We start from the raw sequence: 19,106 nt of genomic DNA, 5'->3' as shown, positions 1-19,106 counted from the left end.
GCCTCTCCTGCATTCAACAAGACCTCCCCTATAGGAACAGAAAGCTGACTGACAGATACAACATGATGGAAATGTTTAGGTTGAATTTCACTGGCCATTTATATCAGATTTTTACTGCACAAGACTCAACACACGTCTGTCTTAGAGGCAGCCCAGAGGGGAACGGGTGAAGAGAGATGTCGTGACGTTAGAATTATAAGGTTCTATCTCCATTTTGGTCAAAATTGAGTTTTTTACATACTGTAATCTGATCCATTAGGTGTTTATTAATGCCTGTGTGGTGTTATTCTTTTTTTTAAAAAGTGTTAGTAATTCATAAAACACAAAGGTTCCATCTCACAAAACATTGGAAAAACTTTGACGCTCAATATCTCTGAACTGCCCTAAACGGAGATAGAACATTATAATTCTAAATGGAGATAGAACCTTATCATTCTAAACGGAGATAGAACCTTATCATTCTAAACGGAGATAGAACCTTATAATTCTAAACGGAGATAGAACCTTATGATTCTAAACGGAGATAGAACCTTATAATTCTAAACGGAGATAGAACCTTATGATTCTAAACGGAGATAGAACCTTATAATTCTAAACGGAGATAGAACCTTATAATTCTAAACGGAGATAGAACCTTATGATTCTAAGCTCAGGAGATTGGGACTGTGAGGGAGAAGCGCCCAGCGGACCAGAGACTCAGAGACTCACCTGTTTGAAGGATTGGTTAGTGATGAGCTCCTGCCAGGTAGTCGAAGGGTGCAGAGAAACCAAAAATGTAAACACATGCAAAGGTTAGCATTTCAAGCAGCAAAGATGGCAGAACTACTGTAGTGGCTAGAGCAGGGGTTCCCAAACTATTTCGTCTCGCGACCCCAAATTGACGTCAATTGACGTTTTTTCTGTGACCCCAACAACCTGATTGTCCAAGTGTATTCTAATGGCCTAAACATGCTCCAATAGGTTGGAGTTGAACCCCAAACCACTGCAATATAGGCTACAGGTGGTTTGTGTCTTATTTATGAAAATCATAGAGGTTAGTTTGATTTTGTCAAGGGGATCCCAATTTTAAAATCAGAGGACACTTCATGGGGTCTTGGGAAGTTTGGGAACTGCTGCATTGGAGCAAAGCCTCTAACTACACACAGCACGCACAAGTTCAGAGGTTTCTACCAAGGGAGGCTGGCTAGTCATCAAGGACTCCTCTTAAGTTTTCTTATCTTATCTAATATGTTAATAGTGGTCTGATTACACGTACATTAACATAACAAAGAACATATCGTCATATAAAAGTTAGAATACCATCACACAGAATATTTTGCTTTTTAAAAGGACGACTGTTGTCATAGTAGGACAGGCTTGTATAAAGGAACAGCATTATCATAGCAGGACAGGGTTGTATAAAGGACTAGCATTGTCTTAGGCCTGGACTACACGTACTGTATATGGATATTTTTTAAAGCTGATATTTTCATCCTTGTTTAAAAAAAAAAACTCTGTCCACACCACAAACATATCTCTGTCCATACGAAGAGCCAAAACTGAACACGATCTGTCAAATACCGTAGAAGAACGTTAAGGGCATGCGCAGTCAGTTGTAATCAAACGGCGGCAGTTACTCAAAATGTAAACAGACCAAACTCTTTGAAACAGACAGAAAAGAAAAGTACAAAACAGACAGAAAAGCAAGTTAAAGCGACCAAGAAAAAAGCAAAAATTTATTATTTTGTGTGGACCGACAATGAAGTTGAGTTGGTTGCTTAATGTTGTTGCTGTTGACAACCGTTTTGCTCAATGCGCGTGTGTGAACGGCTTGACACTTGACATCATTGCATCAACACCAGCTCCGTTTAACATAACCACACTGATCCACTCAATCGGATATTTTTAAATTTCTTCACTTTTTTATCCGTTTAGAGAAATCTCTGTTTATGTGAGTGAAAACGCCGTGTTCGTATGGTTGAGAAGCCCAATTGTACCAAAAAAAATGTGTAGGACAGGCTTATAAATAGGAACAGGATAGGATCTTGTTTTTTTCTGTGGCTGTATCCTTAACTAGGACCCATGTCATAGTGCTGGCTAATGCCTGCAAGACCGTAGTCTCAGTACTTGTCTGTGCCCATGACATTACCAGCTGTGTGGTGTTGACACCCAATTGGGCAAATGTAAACTATTAAGGGCAAGCTACAGTAGGCTAACCATTGACCTCACAGGATTAGTTGTAATTAGTTTAATTACAACTAATTGTACATTACCTTCTATCCCATGTGTAGACTACACATAATAATTAGCCTTAATCGCAGGTTAGCAGCTAAGCTATGACAAGTAAAGTGGTGTGGTGAAGTGTTCCCTATTCTTACTTATTATTAACTCTGTACATTTTCCTCCCTGTCTCGTCAGGATTATGACTTCTGGTGTTCCTCAAGACCATTCCTCATGACGATAATGACATTGCCTAGTTCCGTTTTGTTATCATAGCCCCTGATGATCTCGCCAGCCCCCAAATGTTCTGAAGAAATGACTGCTGAGTGTTTATGGCTTCGACACAACAGGGCATTCAGCAGTGAACAGCTGCTAATGTTGAAGTGCCCTGCGTCAGTAACGGGACAGTGAAGCACTCCAAAAGTTCAAATCAAACAGCTGCTGTGAGGTTAGATTAGAGATTCATTTGATGGTATTTGTGTATATTGGTTTCACACTTTATAAATGACATGATGCATGACGTCTGCGACCCGTTGACCCCGCCAGACACCGGGTGTCTCTCTGGTGACGCTCTGCTTTAACTTGATTTAAAATCCAAACTTTTTGTTGAGCCAAAAGGAGAAACAATGCTAAACTGTCATCATCTACGCAGGGTTAGGGTTAGGGCACTGGACATGAAGGCTTCAAATATCACTTCAGGTTTCTACTGTACGACACAGCAAGCCAACAAGACATGGTTGTATCCACACTTTCACACACTTTCACACACACACACTTTCACACACACACACACACACACACACACACACACACACACACACACACACACGGACGCACGCACGCACCTACCTACACACACACACACACGCACGCACACACCTACCTACACACACACAATCGCACGCACGCACGCCAGTCAGCACAGTACACACACATCAGCACAGTACAAGCACACACCACAACCACAAATGCAAACTCAATGCATTATGGTATTTGACAATTGGAATGACATTTAGAAGCATTAAGTACAACTACTGGTAGGGATTTGTTAACAAAAAACCATATCAAAGATGGTGTGGCTATCCCATGCCTTATACAGTATATAAGGCATATACATATCCAATCAATTCAAAGCTTCCATACTTGTTGTCTCTGATAGGCTGAGAACATCTTCTCAATGTCCTTCAGGTCCAGGATCTTAAAGGCTCGCAGGTCGTCGATGTCGTGCCAGATGGTTCCAGTAATCTTATTCTGGGGGGAAAAGGTGACAAATTGGCTATAACGCGGAATTACACTGTAATCCAGGGATAATATGGGACATATTGTGTGTGTATGTGTGTATGTGTGTGTGTGTGTGTGTGTGTGTGTGTGTGTGTGTGTGCGTGCGTGTGCTGCATGTGCTATGTCAGAGATGAGTGCAGATTAATATGAATTTATAAAGCTATCACAGAGTATTAATGACAATCTTTCAATTGGCTCATTCTAGAGTTATTCTGTTGGTATTTACTACTACTAATAAAAAGAATGTCTGTGTGATACAAAGCGTTGTTTCTGATGCTTTGACTAGTCATATTGTGTATCACCTACATCTGTTTGTGGTCATGCTTATGTGTGTAATAGTCTCATTTATACATAACATTATTGTTGTTAGACACCTTGAGTTTCAACATGTAGGCTTCTGATTGGCTTATGTAACCTTTTCACTACTGATGTTGACAATACTACCTTTGCACATACTGTATATTGCACATACCTCTTTGATATAGCCTCTTTTATACATCTGTACATTACATAGTGTACATAAGCTACCTTACCTGACCATAGCTCATAACTGTATATACCTCTAAACTGCCGTACATGCCTTTCTGTACCTATCACTATCATGTTTTTTATATCATGTTTATTTATAAAACAGAGGACTGGTAGAAACAGAGGACTGGTAGAAACAGAGGACTGGTAGAAACAGAGGACTGGTTCCCACCTCGCCCAGCTTGGCCCAGTTGAAGGACTTGAGCGGGTGCGACGGCTGGGGGATGGACTTGGAGCGCGGGTTGTTGGCTGTGTTGAACGCAGGTAGGCCTGGAGGGGGAGGGGCCCCGAAGATGGGCGGAGCTCCCGGAGGAGGGGGCGGGCCTCCAGGCGGAGGTGGGGGAGGGGGCGGGCAGTTGAAAGGCATTAGAGGAGGAGGAGGAGGAGGAGGGGGGAAGCTGGAAGTCGTCAGTGGTGGAAGGGGAGGAGCCAGACGGTCACCAGGGGGCGGAGGGGGCGGGGGGAAAGGGAGGCTGCCGCTCTATTGGTGTAAAAACAAAAAGTGACAGTTAGAGCAACAATTCCAATTAGGACTGTAAGTAATTATTGAATATACAATACTCTATAGAAACATACTGTAGCTACACAAAAAAATACCTATTATACACACTGTATTAAACCCCCCAACATTTGATGCACTTAAGTCTTAAATAAAAAATAAATAGCCTTCCAGCTAAATTCAATGATGGTTTGAATTACAAATCATATCACTACACTTCACTTTTATACAGGATGGAAAACCAACCCTAGGAGAGGGTAAATGGTAAATGGACTGACTTATACAGCGCCTTATTCCAAAGCGCTTTACAACGGCCTCTCATTCACCCATTCACACACACATTCACACACCAATGGCGGCCAAGCTGCCATGCAAGGCGCCGACCCGCTCACTGGGAGCAATTTGGGGGTTCAGTGTCTTGCCCAAGGACACTTCGACATGTGGCCAGCCGGGGCTCGACTCGAACCGCCGATCTGGCGATCATTAGACGGCGGCTCTACCTCCTGCCCCACAGCCGCCCCCCCCAGCCGCCCCAGAGGGCATCATACAGTACGGAGGTATCCTCACAGCTATGTCGGTGATGCGGGAGGACAGGTCGATGACCTGCTCCCTGGCGGAGCGTAGCTCCACCCCCTCTCTCTGCAGCTTGTCCTTCATCTTGTTGAGGGTCTTCATCATGCCGTCTTTCTCCTGCGTCTTGGTGTCACACTCCCTCTCCTTCCGCTCCAGCTTAGCTAGCAGCTCAGCGTGGTCTGGAGGGCGACACACACACACACACACACACACACACACACACACACCACACCACACCACACCACACCACACACACACACACACACAGATAAATACACCACACCGTGCATACACACACACACACACACACACACACACACAAACCGAATGGGCCTGCGTACTAAATGTCACTTAAGCAATATCACACTCGAGGTCATGCTGTTATACTGAATATCAGCACGGCTGTGATTGGGTCGTAGGTACGAGGCCGCAGGCCGAGTAGGAAGACAATCACAGCCGTGCTGATATTCAGTATAACAGCACGACCTCGAGTGTGATATTGCTTTTATACAACAGTTCTACAGCGCAATTTATTAGTTAACAGTAATAAGTGACAACAGATTATGATTTGTTTGTTTATTTAATCATTTATTTTGGCTCCGTCAAGAAAAATTTGTTCCGCAACTGGACTGTTGCCTAGTAACCTGAACACAAACATCTGCAGGTTAGCTACTTTGTTTTAACGGTCATTTCGGAGTGATACATATAGTTAAAAGTCCCAGTGCTGTTATACTGTATATCAGCACTCATGGAATGCCTCTTGTCCAATCAAATTACTTGGTCGGAACTAACTGTTGTATAAAGTACAGTAAATCAGCAAGCTAGTGTGGATCTGTGTGGATCTCTGGCATATTATCGAATAGGCTATGTAAGAACGTACTACATTGCTGTTCAAATTCTTTGATATACGCATATACGCAGGCAGACACAAAATGTGTAAATAGTAAATACACACAGGCACAGCAATGTATAGTAATAAAATGTGAGGGATGGATGCAATTCCTCATCTAGCCAGGGGGAGGCAGTGTGTGGAAACAAGGACATTGCGGTGACATACCTTTCCTGAACTTCTCGGCCTGCTCTCTCCACTGCTTCACTTCATTCTCATTGACCAGCCTGTGAAGAAGAAGACAGAGGACGAGGTCTTAGCTTAACTTCAGCTGCAGACTGAAGCCCGTTTAGAAACACAATACCATGGCCCAGGTCAATCCCATTATAACTCAGTCAAACCAGGAAATGACTTGAAATTCAATACAAAGATTAGAAATAAGCCTCTTATAGGCAATTTACAAGTAATGAAAATAATATCAATTCATTGACTGGGGCCGAAATGTTATTGACTCCAACTCTGCAAACATAGCATATCATCGATGAATAATATATCAGTAATCAATATAATGAATAATTTAATCGACCATAAACATGGTGATAGATGAAATTGCTGGATTCAGTCATTCAATGCTTCAAACATGAAACTTGTTACAGATCTTATACCAGTATGTTACTAGAGGGGCACAACATTTTGTGTTTTAGTGGGTGAAAGTGTGAGATCATGTGGTATGAAGGTGAGAGAGATTGTAAAAGATTGTAAAGTTGGTCAAATTGAAGGAGGGATGAGGGGTTTGATGAGCAAGAGGAGGGGAAACAGAGACCTGCCGCAGAGATGGGACCCATGACTGGAGTTGAAGAATTTTTTGGAGAGGAAAGAATAAACATGAATCAAGAAGGAGGGAGAACTTGAAGAAGACACACATTGTTTTGACAGTGTAGGGATCTCTGGAAATAGCAAGGTGCATTGGTAATGGTTCAGACTTCTAATGCATATACCTCTGCGTCAATATATGATATATCTAATCCCCAGTGTTTAGGAAACTACGGGTTAATATAATGAATTGCTTGGAGGAGTTTGAATTGACAGTGGTCTTTGGTGTATATAACAGTCTAACCTTGATTTCAATGTACTTTTACAGTGAGAAATATTTTTCTTTTAAATGTCATTAACACCCCATTGCATACATCAAACACATCAACCCATAAAACAGATCATCTAGTACTCAACACACTGCAAAATAAGTGGTAAAAATCAGAAAGAAAGAAATCTTTACAAAGTCTTGAAGGAAAAAGCATTTCACTTTGCAGGGGTGTTAATTTCTGTTGGTCCGAGCTGTCGTCACAAATTACCCAGATGACTATCGACCGTGTCTACATTTGTTTGAAGATTGTCTACTTCTGAACCACTGCGCACAAGACAAACATTTCACCCCTAGCCATCTCCCCCAACCCTGCCCCCCCCCCCTGGACACGCATACAACCTATCCTACCCCTACCCATCTCCCCTAACCCTGCCACCCCTCCCTCCCCCCCTGACACACATACAGCCTCCCCTACCCCTAACCATCTCCCCTGTCCCTACCAGCCCCCCCCCTCCCCGTTCGCTAACTCTGTGTTCCATGTGCCCATGTTATCTTTTGCTTGTTGTTTCTGTGTTTTCCGTTTCTCCCATCGTCTTAAGCCTCGGAAAAGCGCTATATCAATTTGATGAATTATTATTATTATTATTAGCCGACAGCGGTTCCTCTGAATAACCAGACAGTAGGCTCTCGGCTTCCATTCAAAACAAGGAAATGCACTCTCAACGTACGTATGCCCCTTTCCAAACACAACTTACCCTAAGAGGGTTTATGGAAACAAAACAAACTTGCCAATAATGTATACAGGGGGATGCATTTCAACTGTATAATTGGCACAATTGACGGTAATGGTGAGCTGAACTTGGAAGTTGTGTCCAAACTCGCCCCTGTTTGCTACTGGAAAGAATTACGGTTAAGTGTGCCGGCTACACAAACAACGGTCGCTGAAAGTCGATGGAGTGGTTAATGTTGGCGACGGTTCGCCCCCCACCCGATGCTTTATAATGCTTTCACCGACCAGACTAAACACATTCATCACTGCTCTTGTTTTAGAAATGACGGGGGAGGGGGGGGGGGGGAGTAGTATGTCTAAGGGGAGGATGAAGGATGGAGACGGAGAGATATAGTAGGGAGAATGATGGAGAGAGAGAGAGAGAGAGAGAGAGAGAAGGGGAGGGGAGAGAGAGGGGAAAAGAAAAGAGGCAGAAAGAGTGGGGGGCAACTTCAAGTGAAACGTAAAAGTGGGTGTCCTGAATTCTGTCTTTTAACACCTTGGCCACTCTTACGGCACTAAAGATCGAAGGCAAGGAACACTCACTCAGATGTGTTTCACATTTCATCGTAAACCCCAACCTCCAAAACAAGCACACGTCAAAGACTGTTTGAAAACTAATCTCTCTGAGAACCAATGTAAACATTACCCTTGACGACACATTAAAACATGTATTTTCAGGTCAAATGCCCTATTTTCTTCCCCTTCTTCTCTCTCCAACCCAAATGTCTGCTTCGGTGCGCCTAAACATTGTTGACTAGTCTGGGGAACTGGTGGAGTCGCTCAGCTGAAGCGATTAGAGCGATTCCTTTTCATCTTGATTCCACTTTCATGCCAATTCACCTCATAGAGCATGGCACCTTGCGATCCCATGACCCCCCGCTGCCACCCCACCTCAGTGTCCTAGCCCAATCACACTCTGCCACTCTGCTACAGCTAATGTCGTCTCCCCAGGAAAATGGCCAACGCAGGTTAGCCAGGAGGTTTCCAGGAAGGCCTTGGGCTCCTGTTTGAGCACTGCATCCCTTTTTTCTTCCTTGTTTGAGATAATCAGTGGTATGAAAATGTAGGATTGGTGAGAGAAGCAATAGGGTGGTAAACTGGCTTTTACTTGTGCAATCACATACAGGTTAGTGATAACCTCAAGCAAGGGCAAAACTTCGGTTTGGGAAGTGGGGGGGGGCACAGAAGACTTATTTTTTACATTTGAAAGTAAAATGCATCAATTTGGTGCACTTTGAGGGCAGAATTAAGAGGCTAGATCTATGAAGAACTACACACATCACTCTGTTGACAAGCATAAACGGTTGTGCTATAAGCAGCAAGCACATCAAAAGACGAAGCTTAATAATAAACACATTCGTAAATACAGATTTCAGAAAGCTCTGAAATCAGTTAATTTACGGATGGTCAGTTAAAAGTCTTTACAAACTAACTGTAAACATGCTGGACACCAACAGTAACATTACCATCATTTAGGTGGCAGCCAACAATTTTACGTTATCGTGTTAAAAAGTGGGGGGGGGCAGAATCTTGGTTTTGAAAAGTGGGGGGGACATGTCCCCCCTGTCCCTAGTGGAGATTACGCCCCTGACCTCAAGGAAGGGGAGGCACTCTAAGAGTAAGGACTAGATTTCTCGTTTCAAAGACGTGGAATGTGGTCGGACTGATTTCCTTGCAGGATCTCATTTTTAAGACCTAGTACCTAATTTTTAGACCGAATAACTGACATTTGAGACCTTTTTAGGCCTTTTTAGTGAATTGGAATGCTGGATTTGAGACTTTAAGGCTTTTTAAGACCAGCGCGGGAACCCTGTGTAATGTAAATGCATGAACAGTGAGATTGCAGGGTTGTTTGTGCCTGGCAACCAAGCCTGATTTTGATCTGTGCCAGATGGATAGATGGATGGATGGATGGATGGATGGATGGCCCTGCCTGTGTGTTTCTACCTGGGTCAGATGGATGGATGGATGGATGGATGGATGGATGGATGGAGGCCCTGCCTGTGTGTTTCTAGTTGGGTCAGATGGATGGATGGATGGATGGATGGATGGATGGATGGAGGCCCTGCCTGTGTGTTTCTACCTGGGTCAGATGGATGGATGGATGGATGGATGGCCCTGCCTGTGTGTTTCTACCTGGGTCAGTCCAATATCTATGCAAGGAGAAAGGAGCCCTTGGTGTGTGGATGTTAGACTTGTGTCCGTATATGCACGCATGTGTGTGTGTGTGTGTGTGTGTGTGTGTGTGTGTGTGTGTGTAGTGAGAGTTCCACTCACATGCGTATTATATTCTTCACACTGAAGTTGTCTAACGGCGCTACGTCCGGGTCCTCCCCTCTCTCGTCCTGCAGGACGATCTGCTGCAGTATCCTGTCCAGCAGCTGCCAGTGCTGCAGACTGCTGCCTCCTCCTCGCTTATCTGGAGGATGGAGAGACACCTTAGAACAGGCAGAGTATAGCACCTTAGAACAGGCAGAGTATAGCACCTTAGAACACCTTAGAACAGGCAGAGTATAGCACCTTAGAACAGGCAGAGTATAGCACCTTAGGCAGAGTATAGCACCTTAGAACACCTTAGAACAGGCAGAGTATAGCACCTTAGAACAGGCAGAGTATAGCACCTTATACTAATAAGTATAAGTATAAAAAACGTTTTTGGTTTGTCTTTTGACGGTTAGCTGTGTAGGGGACAAGATGATTTTTGTTCATCCCTGATTCAGATCCAGTTTTGCGGACCGTGAAGGTGATTGGGTGAACCAGATCTGATAGTGCACTCACAGGGCATCTGGAGGCAGTGTTGTAGGATGGAGAGCAGGTAAGGGTAGGCGTCTGTGTGTTTCAGCTTCTTCTTGACCAGCTCAAACATCTGGCCAGCGCTCTTGGTGTCCACATGGACCTGTTGAGGCAACACAGGCACATGACTGACTCACTCACCATGTGAGGCCTAATATACCCACATGTCTTTCCCACCCACAGTCTCTCACTGATAACGAAAGATAATAAGTAATGGTAATATCCCTGAGAGAAAAGAAGTAATAAAATTAAACAGAATAAATGTATTGATGTCTATGGGGGAAGGCAAACTGCCACGTCACTCACCAAGTCAAAGCGCTTGGCCAGCTCCGAGTCGTCCTCGTTCCGCACCATCTCAAAAAAGTCCAGATGCCTGAAAGACGAGAGTCACAATCAAGTTTGTTCTGCTTGACGACCTCCAACCAAATGGCTGGAAAAACTCAAGAGACACTGTCATTGGCTGAGGGGTCACCTTGTCCCGCCCTCACCTGTCCAGAGTGGCGTTGTCATGTTCTCGGAGCTTATCGATGACAGGCTGGATCCCCAACATCAGGAACTCGTACCTGAGGTGGAGGCGGAACTCCAGGTTGTCCTAATGAGGAGGAAAGAAGAAATCAACGATGTTCCCTTAACACTAGAACAGACGTGCCTATTTTACATACTAGTAGAGCCGCCTTGCCGCCATACAGACAAAAAAGGAAGCGAATTGGCATTTTTTTGGATCCAGCTTGATTAATTTCTGCGTAAATTGATGTGGTCGGACTGATTTCCTTGCAGGATCTCATTTTTAAGACCTAGCACCTCATTTTTAGACAGAATAACTGACATTTGAGACCTTTTTAGGCCTGATGGATTGGATTGCGGGATTTTAGACTTTAAGGCTTTTTAAGACCAGCGCGGGAACAAAGCTATAACAGTAACGTTCACTCTCCTCTGTCGTCATCTGCAACGTGCGTTGACTTACCTCCCCAGCCCTGGAGGAGCAGACATGACTTACCTCCCCAGCCCCCCTAGACATGACTTACCTCCCCAGCCCCCCCAGACATGACTTACCTCCCCAGCCCCCCCAGACATGACTTACCTCCCCAGCCCCCCCAGACATGACTTACCTCCCCAGCCCCGGAGGTGGTAGACATGACTTACCTCCCCAGCCCCGGCGTTGAGCACGGCGTTGATGAAGGACATGATGGCCGTCTTCAGGTTGACCTCGTCTCTGTAGCGGCCCGTACTCCTGTCCAGCTCGTTCAGCAGGGTCTGCATGGTTCACAGGCACATCGTGACGTTAGAATTATACGGTTCTCCATTTTTGGTCAAAATTTATTTTTTTACATAATCTGATCCATTAGGTGTTTAGTAATGCCTGTGTGGTGTTATTTCTAAAATGTTGACATTTTTGAGTTAGTAATTAATAAAATACAAAGGTTCCATCTCACAAAACATAATGGAATGTAAAAACTTTGACGCTCAATATCTCTGAACTTCCCTAAACGGAGATAGAACCGTATGATTCTAAGCTCACGAGATGTCTATATTTAAACTAGATATAGTTCAAGTAATGGGACAGTGAAGTATGTTTTCTTCTTTTGGCTCGAGAATCCAAAAGTTGTGATTTTTTTTTTGGTCAAAGTAGATCAACCTTTATTTGATGGTGTTTGTGTAAATATTTGGTTCCACCATTCAGAAATTACAATGCTTAGTTATGACAATTAGTTATGCATTAGTCCCCCGATTTCAGGGTACCCAAAAATGTTGTTTTGACAGGTGTTGCTGGTTTGTTAGATGTGTTCTGTCCCATCATCTGTGCAGTTACTCAATGTGTAGTGTTATTCTAGGCTTTGTATTTGCCCTTGGAGTCTGCTATTAATGTATGTGAACATAAGAACCAAAGAGACATCAATGAAAGTCAGGGAATCCGTTATGAACCCCCCCCCCCGCAAAAAAAAATATAAATCAAAAAACTAGCCAAAACCTTAAAACCTACTAAAATTCAAGTTTGGAACAACCCTGAAAGAAAGAACTGGTGAGCTCAGAAATCACAAACAGAAGAATACAGGAGGAATGGTAAATGGACTGCACTTATATAGCGCCTTTTTTGCTGCTCCAAAGCTGCTCCAAAGCGCTTTACAACGGCCTCTCATTCATCCATTCACACACACATTCACACACCAATGGTGGCAAACTGTCATGCAAAGCGCCGGCCCGCTCACTCGGAGCAATTTTGGGGTTCAGTGTCTTGCCCAAGGACACTTCGACATGTGGCCAGCCGGGGCTCAAACCGCTGATCTGCCAACCTTGTGATCATTAGACGGCGACTCTACCTCCTGCGCCACAGCCTCCCCAGATATTGAATAATACTCAAGATAATAATTCCCAGATACTGAAGAATGCTAACCTTGAAGAAAAGTCCCCAAACAACTGTCCCACAGATCAGAAACACTCTCCAGGAGGCAGGTGTGAATGTGTCTCCAGACTTCCATCTACAGAACACTTCACCAGCAGAGCTACAGAGCCTACACAAAAATGGAATTGGATTGCTCATTGGGAGCAATTTGGGGTTCAGTTTGCCCAAGGACACCGCAATACGTGGCCAGCCGGGGTTTGAACCGGCGATCTGCCAACCTTGCGACCATTCGACGCCAGCTCTACCTCCTGCTCCTCAGCCGCCCCTTACACTACAAGGTGCAAGCCAAAGCAAGATGGCTTTGCTAAAAATATGGATACGGTTTGCTAAAAACTTGTGAGCTAACTAACTAAACTAACTAAAAAAAAAAATCAAATTTTTAAAAATAACACCACACAGGCATGAATAAACACCTAATGGATCAGATTATGTAAAAAACTAAATTTTGACAAAAATGGAGATAGAACCTTATAATTCTAACGTCACGAACTACCTAAAAGAGCCTGCAGTCTGCAGAGTTCTGGAAAAAGGTCTTGTGAACATGAGACAAAGTTAACATGCACCACAGTTATGGCAAGAGTTAAGTATGGGGAAAAAAGGAACTTCCCAATATACACAGTATACCACAGACACCCGGCGTCTGGTGGGGTCAATGGGTCACAGACTTCAGGCAGTTATTGCATGCAAAGGATTCAACCAAATACTAAACATAAGTGCTTAATTAAATAACTTAATGAATCTGTCCCATTACTTTTAGGTACCCTGAAAGGGGGGGGGGGGGACGACGACTATGCATAAAAAGTGTTGTAATTTCTAAATGGTGAAACCAATATGTACACAAATATCTACTTTAACCTCATAGTAATTGTTTGATTTCAAATCCAAACTTTAGGAGTGTAGAGACAAGAAAATAACAGTACTTAACAGTCCCGTTACCTATATAGGTCACTCAGGGTATATACAGGAATCTTGAGGTTAATTTCAATACCTTTCTAAGACTTTGAAAGACCTTGTCAATATTTTTCCAGACCTCACCGCCACCTAACCGTTTACAGCAGTGACACCTTTAACTTAACAGTTTTAGTTTGCAATAGACTAGACCACTATCATACAACAGAATTTCCGGTTCATCTTTGTTTTTTAATTAAAAAACATTCACGAACTTTTACTAAAAGCTTTTAGGACTCAAACTCTTTGGACAGAGTCTATCTATTCAGAAAAATACCTACAAAATTCAAGACCTCATAAAACCGTGATAAGACTTTTTAATACTTATTATCTTAAATCTTGATTTTCCCAAAATTGATTTATCAAATTTTTTTCAAGACACCGCGGATACCCTGTATATAGGTCACTGTATAAGCTCTTGCTGCATTACCAGTAACCTTATTCTAATGATTGGTTGATGGTGTTCATGTTTGTACGTTGGCATGGTGGCATGGTTGGCATGATGGCATGGTTAACAATAACTGGTAACTAGCTGTTACCAGGCATGGTTAACAATAACTGGTAACTAGCTGTTTTACTCAAAGGGTTGCATACATGGGGAGTTATGACGGCATATCAAAAGTAGTTAAATTACAAGCCAAGATATTAAGTCTGTGGCCTGGTCTGTGTGACCAAGGAATAGAAAGAGTTCACATATCCTCTCACTTGCTAACAATGCCAAACAGCTATGCTAAGCAGCCATGCTAAACAGCCATGCTAAACAGTTTCTCAAATGTCCATTTAACTGCTCTTACTTTGACCTTAAACAAAGTTACACATACAAGTCAAATAGAAGCCCACATTAAAAGTCCATACGGTATGAATCCCTTGGCAAGTGTATTGTTGGCTTCCTCTGAACTCCCATTGACCATGGCCCCCTGAGGACATGTGAGATGTGTGTGTGTGTGTGTGTGTGTGTGTGTGTGTGTTTCCACAGTCTGGCTAACCACTAGAGCTCCTTACAGGCCTAACACCTTAATAGCCCATAACTGCACTCCAGAACTCTTCCTCCTCTACATTTGAAATATGTGTCTGTGGTTCTTCTCATATTTTTCATTTTATTGGACAGGCATAGTGAAGACAGACAGGAAAGTAAGGAGAAGAAGGGAGAGAGGGCATGTCAGCAGGGCATGGGCCGGATTCGAACCCATGTCGACATGGGCATATGTGTGTACTGTAGACCGCGGTGCTAGACCACTGGACCACCCCAGGCCACATGTCTGTGGTTCTACAGTAGGTCGCTAGACAGTCCATTGCCTGGGCTGGGCTCACCCAGTTTCAATAACCATACTTATAATAACCCATACTTAATAACCCAAAACATCCCACTTTGTTCCCTTACCACCTACCCAGTGTTCATCAGCTCCCCATAAATCTAAACATTTCCACGCCCTCTCCTCGGTACAACCTGTCAGTACAGGGTCCAAATGACACCTTTACTGTTTACGGATCCACTAAAATAAATGATGGCCTGTACCAATGTTAAATGGTAAATGGACTGCACTTATATAGCGCCTTTATCCAAAGCGCTTTACAACGGCCTCTCATTCACCCATTCACACACACATTCGCACACCAATGGCGGCCAAGCTGCCATGCAAGGCGCCGGCCAGCCCGCTCACTGAGAGCAATTTGGGGTTTAGTGTCTTGCCCAAGGACACTTCGACATGTGGCTAGCCGGGGCTCGAACCGCCGATCTGCCAACCTTGCAGACGGCGGCTCTACCTCCTGCGCCACAGCCACCCCTACTGGCCTGTACGAATGTTAATATTGTCAACACTCACGCCCCGCGGTGGCGCAGCGGTCTAAGCATTAGCCTCTAGTGCAAGCTGCCCACCGGGGACTGGGATCGAATCCCGGTCTCGCCAGACCCGGATATGGCCGGGGCTCACAGGGAGCGGCATATTGAGCGGCCGCTCCCAAGGGGGGTATAGGACTATTTTCCGGACAAGGATCCGTCGCGCAACACCGCCCCCGTCTGGTGCTGGAGTAACGGTGTCGGGCTCGAGGAGCCAGACAGCTAGTCTGCCTGGCGATCTCCTCTGGGGCTGCCGGCCACGGGGTCGTGCGGCGGATCCTACGCAATAGGCAGGGGATAATTGGATGCTAGGTTGGGTGCAATTGGATACCAAATTGGGTGAAAAAGGGATAAAATCAGAAAAAAAAATAAAATAAAAAAATATTGTCAACACTCAACACTCGTACCCATGTTACGACCATGTTACGATTCCTAACACTTAAGGACGAGCCCTGTGGCCTGGGGTGGTCTAGTGGTCTAGCACCGCGGTCTACAGTGCACACATATGCCCATGTCGGCATGGGTTCGACTCTGGCCCATGCCCTGCTGACATGCCCTCTCTACCTTCTTTTCCTTACTTTCCTGTCTCTCTTCACGTCTTAGCTGTCCAATAAATTGAAAAACTATGAGTGGGACTGCCCCACTCAGAAAATAAATAAATAAATAATAATAATAATAATAATAATAATAATAACAATTTTAAAAAAGGACGAGCCCTGAGGAGTACCAGACAGTGTTGCCCCGTTTCAGTACCTGGAAGCGGGTCCTCTCGGCGGCGTACTTCTGGTAGTGCGCCATGGCCTGGAGGACCTTCTTGTGTCCGTCAGGGACCAGGCAGACGGCGCCTAGGATCTCCAGCACGGCCACCTTGGTCTTGATGTTGTCCTGCCGCAGGCTCTGGGAGATGGTGTTGATGCTCTGTGGGTGGGCCAGGACGTGCGCGCGCCCCTGGGAGTTGTTCATCAGGGCTTTGATGCAGCCGATGACGGAGGTGTGGACGCGGCTCTCTGACGTCTCAAAGTCCATACTCCGCAGGAAGTTGAGCAGGCAGGTGAGGCCGTCCAGCTCGATGAAACGCGTGACGAACCTGGAGGGAGATGGAGGGAAGGCAAGATGGGGGGGGGGGGAGTGGAATTAATTACATCTGACAGGCAGCCCTGGGGCCCGTTCCACTAAGCGAGATTAACTCTGATCCAAGCGATTAACTCTGATCCAGGTTTAAATAAGCTTGCGGTCGGTTCCATCAATGTGGCTCAAATAATTAGCTGCTCCTTCTGAGTAATTCTGGTCCCGAGCAGACTTACAGGCTGGTTTAGGTAATGCATGCGTCAAAAAAGGCTCACAGGCGGAAACTACATCCCGAACGACAGTTCCTCAAGTGTCTTTTAGGAAATATTAGTTCCCACTTCACACAAGATAGATAGATAGATAGTTTGACTGTGATAGATAGATAATTTGATATTTTGAAAGTGTGATCGATCGATAGATAGATAGTTTGATTGTGTGATAGATAACTTGATATTTTGAAAGTGTGATTGATCGATAGATCTATAGATAAATCAATTAAAAAGTGTAAAAAATAAAATAAAATAGGTATGTCTATCAACTTGCATTGCCGTCATTACAGCGGTGTGGTTGGCGCAGGGGTTAAGGCAGCCAGCTAGAGTTCCGAAGGCTGCGGGTTCGGGACTTGATTTAACTTAACGTTTTAATTTTTTATTTTTTACATTTAACCGAAGCCTTCATGCAAATCGATTTACAATATATATATATATATATATATATATATATATATATATATCTGTCTAAGCGAAACATCTATCCATCAGTAATCATAAGAAAAAATAATCTATGCCAAAGTTAGAAGAACATAATTTACTCAGAAAGGCTTCAAACACCATTGTAATCGTGTCAGTTCTTGTAAATTAGCCTGCACCATAATTGTATAGCCTATATACTTTTTTAGATGAGATTTTAGATTAGATTCAAACAACGAAATGCAATAAAAAGTGTGTCTGAAGAGGGATTTGAACCACCGTCTTAAAATGACGAATAAATACCATGGCAGCGGTCAATACCACCAGGCCATCGTGACAATATGACGGTTTGTAGCCTGCTGCTGATATCACCACAGTAGTAAATATTCATTTATTAAAATATGAACATATAACAATAACTGGGGCTAGTATGACCTACGCATTTAATCCGTCAGCAATTTCTTGCCAAACCATTTCCCTCGCCTTGTTAATTGCAGTATTGGCAGTATTACACTATTTTACATCTTATTTGTCGTCTTCATAAAGATCAATCTTCATTTCGACAGTTTGACTCTTCGGGGCTCTTTATGTCTGCGTGCACGCGCCCATATCGAGGATTTCTAAGCCGGTGTTCTGTGAACACTCATGACACAAGCCTGATCCTCGTTCGAGGAATCACCTGAGGCTTGAATTCCAATCCCGAGTTGCCTGATCGCAGGATTTATTTTAATCGCCGATATACTAATCAACGTTAGTGGAACGGCCCCCTGGTCAGTGGATGAGGAGGAAATGAGAAACTGGATGGAATGGCTTAATGGCATGAGCTGTAGTATGGCTTCCCAAATGGTACTCCATAACTTGTCCCGATTCATCTATCTTCTAATTCTTCTATGACTTTCCCAATGTCAACCTTCGTTAGTAAGGCTAATTAGGGTTAATCGTGTCATTGACCCCTTCGCAGAATTTCAAGCTTATCAAATAACCTACAGTACATGTAAACATGACATTGACTCTGCAGTTTTTAATGTTTTGTAAATCTCCTTTACACATATTCTGCGCCTGCGACAGGGTTCATAGATTATGTCAAACAAATGCAAGCCTGTTTCTGTGTTTTGTCAAACAGAGAGAGAGAGAGAGAGAGAGAGAGAGAGAGAGAGAGAATGAGGGGTCTCTTTTCATTAAACAGAGTGAAAAGGAAAGTGAATCAGAGAGAGAGAAAGCAAGAGAAAAAGGAGGGGGGGGGGCAGAGACAGATTTATCGCCAGTCATCGTAATAGATACATTGTTTTGACACTGTTGGACGAGCAGAGTCCAAGTTCCATCCCCTCCTACCGCTTTCTTGGCTCTGGCGGGCGTGGAAAAAAACACCAGTCTGCCTTCAAAACGCGTAAATCATCTCATTATTATCCTATACATCTTACTGGGGCTGCTTCCCCGCTACGACGATCGATCCCACATTTCCAGAGCGCGCATGGTTCACCTGGCATCGCCTGGTCGTCTCCCACAGACAAACAACCCTCTGATCTCCAGGAGCCAGCGTATGAGATCATGATACACATACACTCCTCCACTACCTCCACATCCAATGTGCTCCAATGCTGCCCG

The 19,106-nt window shown here is 44.1% G+C and overlaps 1 protein-coding gene across 1 annotated transcript in view; it reads right to left on the bottom strand.

Annotated features, from left to right (window-relative positions):
* daam2 (dishevelled associated activator of morphogenesis 2) overlaps positions 1-19,106 on the bottom strand; it is a gene marked incomplete at both ends in the record, with an annotated part of 83,361 nt that overhangs the window by 24,766 nt on the left and 39,489 nt on the right. The window contains 10 exons of the mRNA XM_080534686.1: positions 3,343-3,450; positions 4,181-4,489; positions 5,075-5,259; positions 6,138-6,196; positions 10,043-10,184; positions 10,544-10,661; positions 10,865-10,931; positions 11,047-11,150; positions 11,702-11,812; positions 16,498-16,831. Coding sequence (XP_080390812.1) covers positions 3,343-3,450; positions 4,181-4,489; positions 5,075-5,259; positions 6,138-6,196; positions 10,043-10,184; positions 10,544-10,661; positions 10,865-10,931; positions 11,047-11,150; positions 11,702-11,812; positions 16,498-16,831 — 1,537 coding nt within the window. The remainder of the gene's footprint in view (positions 1-3,342; positions 3,451-4,180; positions 4,490-5,074; positions 5,260-6,137; positions 6,197-10,042; positions 10,185-10,543; positions 10,662-10,864; positions 10,932-11,046; positions 11,151-11,701; positions 11,813-16,497; positions 16,832-19,106) is intronic.

This window comes from Nansenia antarctica (genome assembly GCF_963989245.1).
Source record: "Nansenia antarctica genome assembly, chromosome: 1".
Classification (NCBI taxonomy): Eukaryota; Metazoa; Chordata; class Actinopteri; order Argentiniformes; family Microstomatidae; genus Nansenia; species Nansenia antarctica.
The sequence above is the reverse complement of the archived record's forward strand: the minus strand, read 5'-3'. Positions and strand labels throughout refer to the sequence as shown.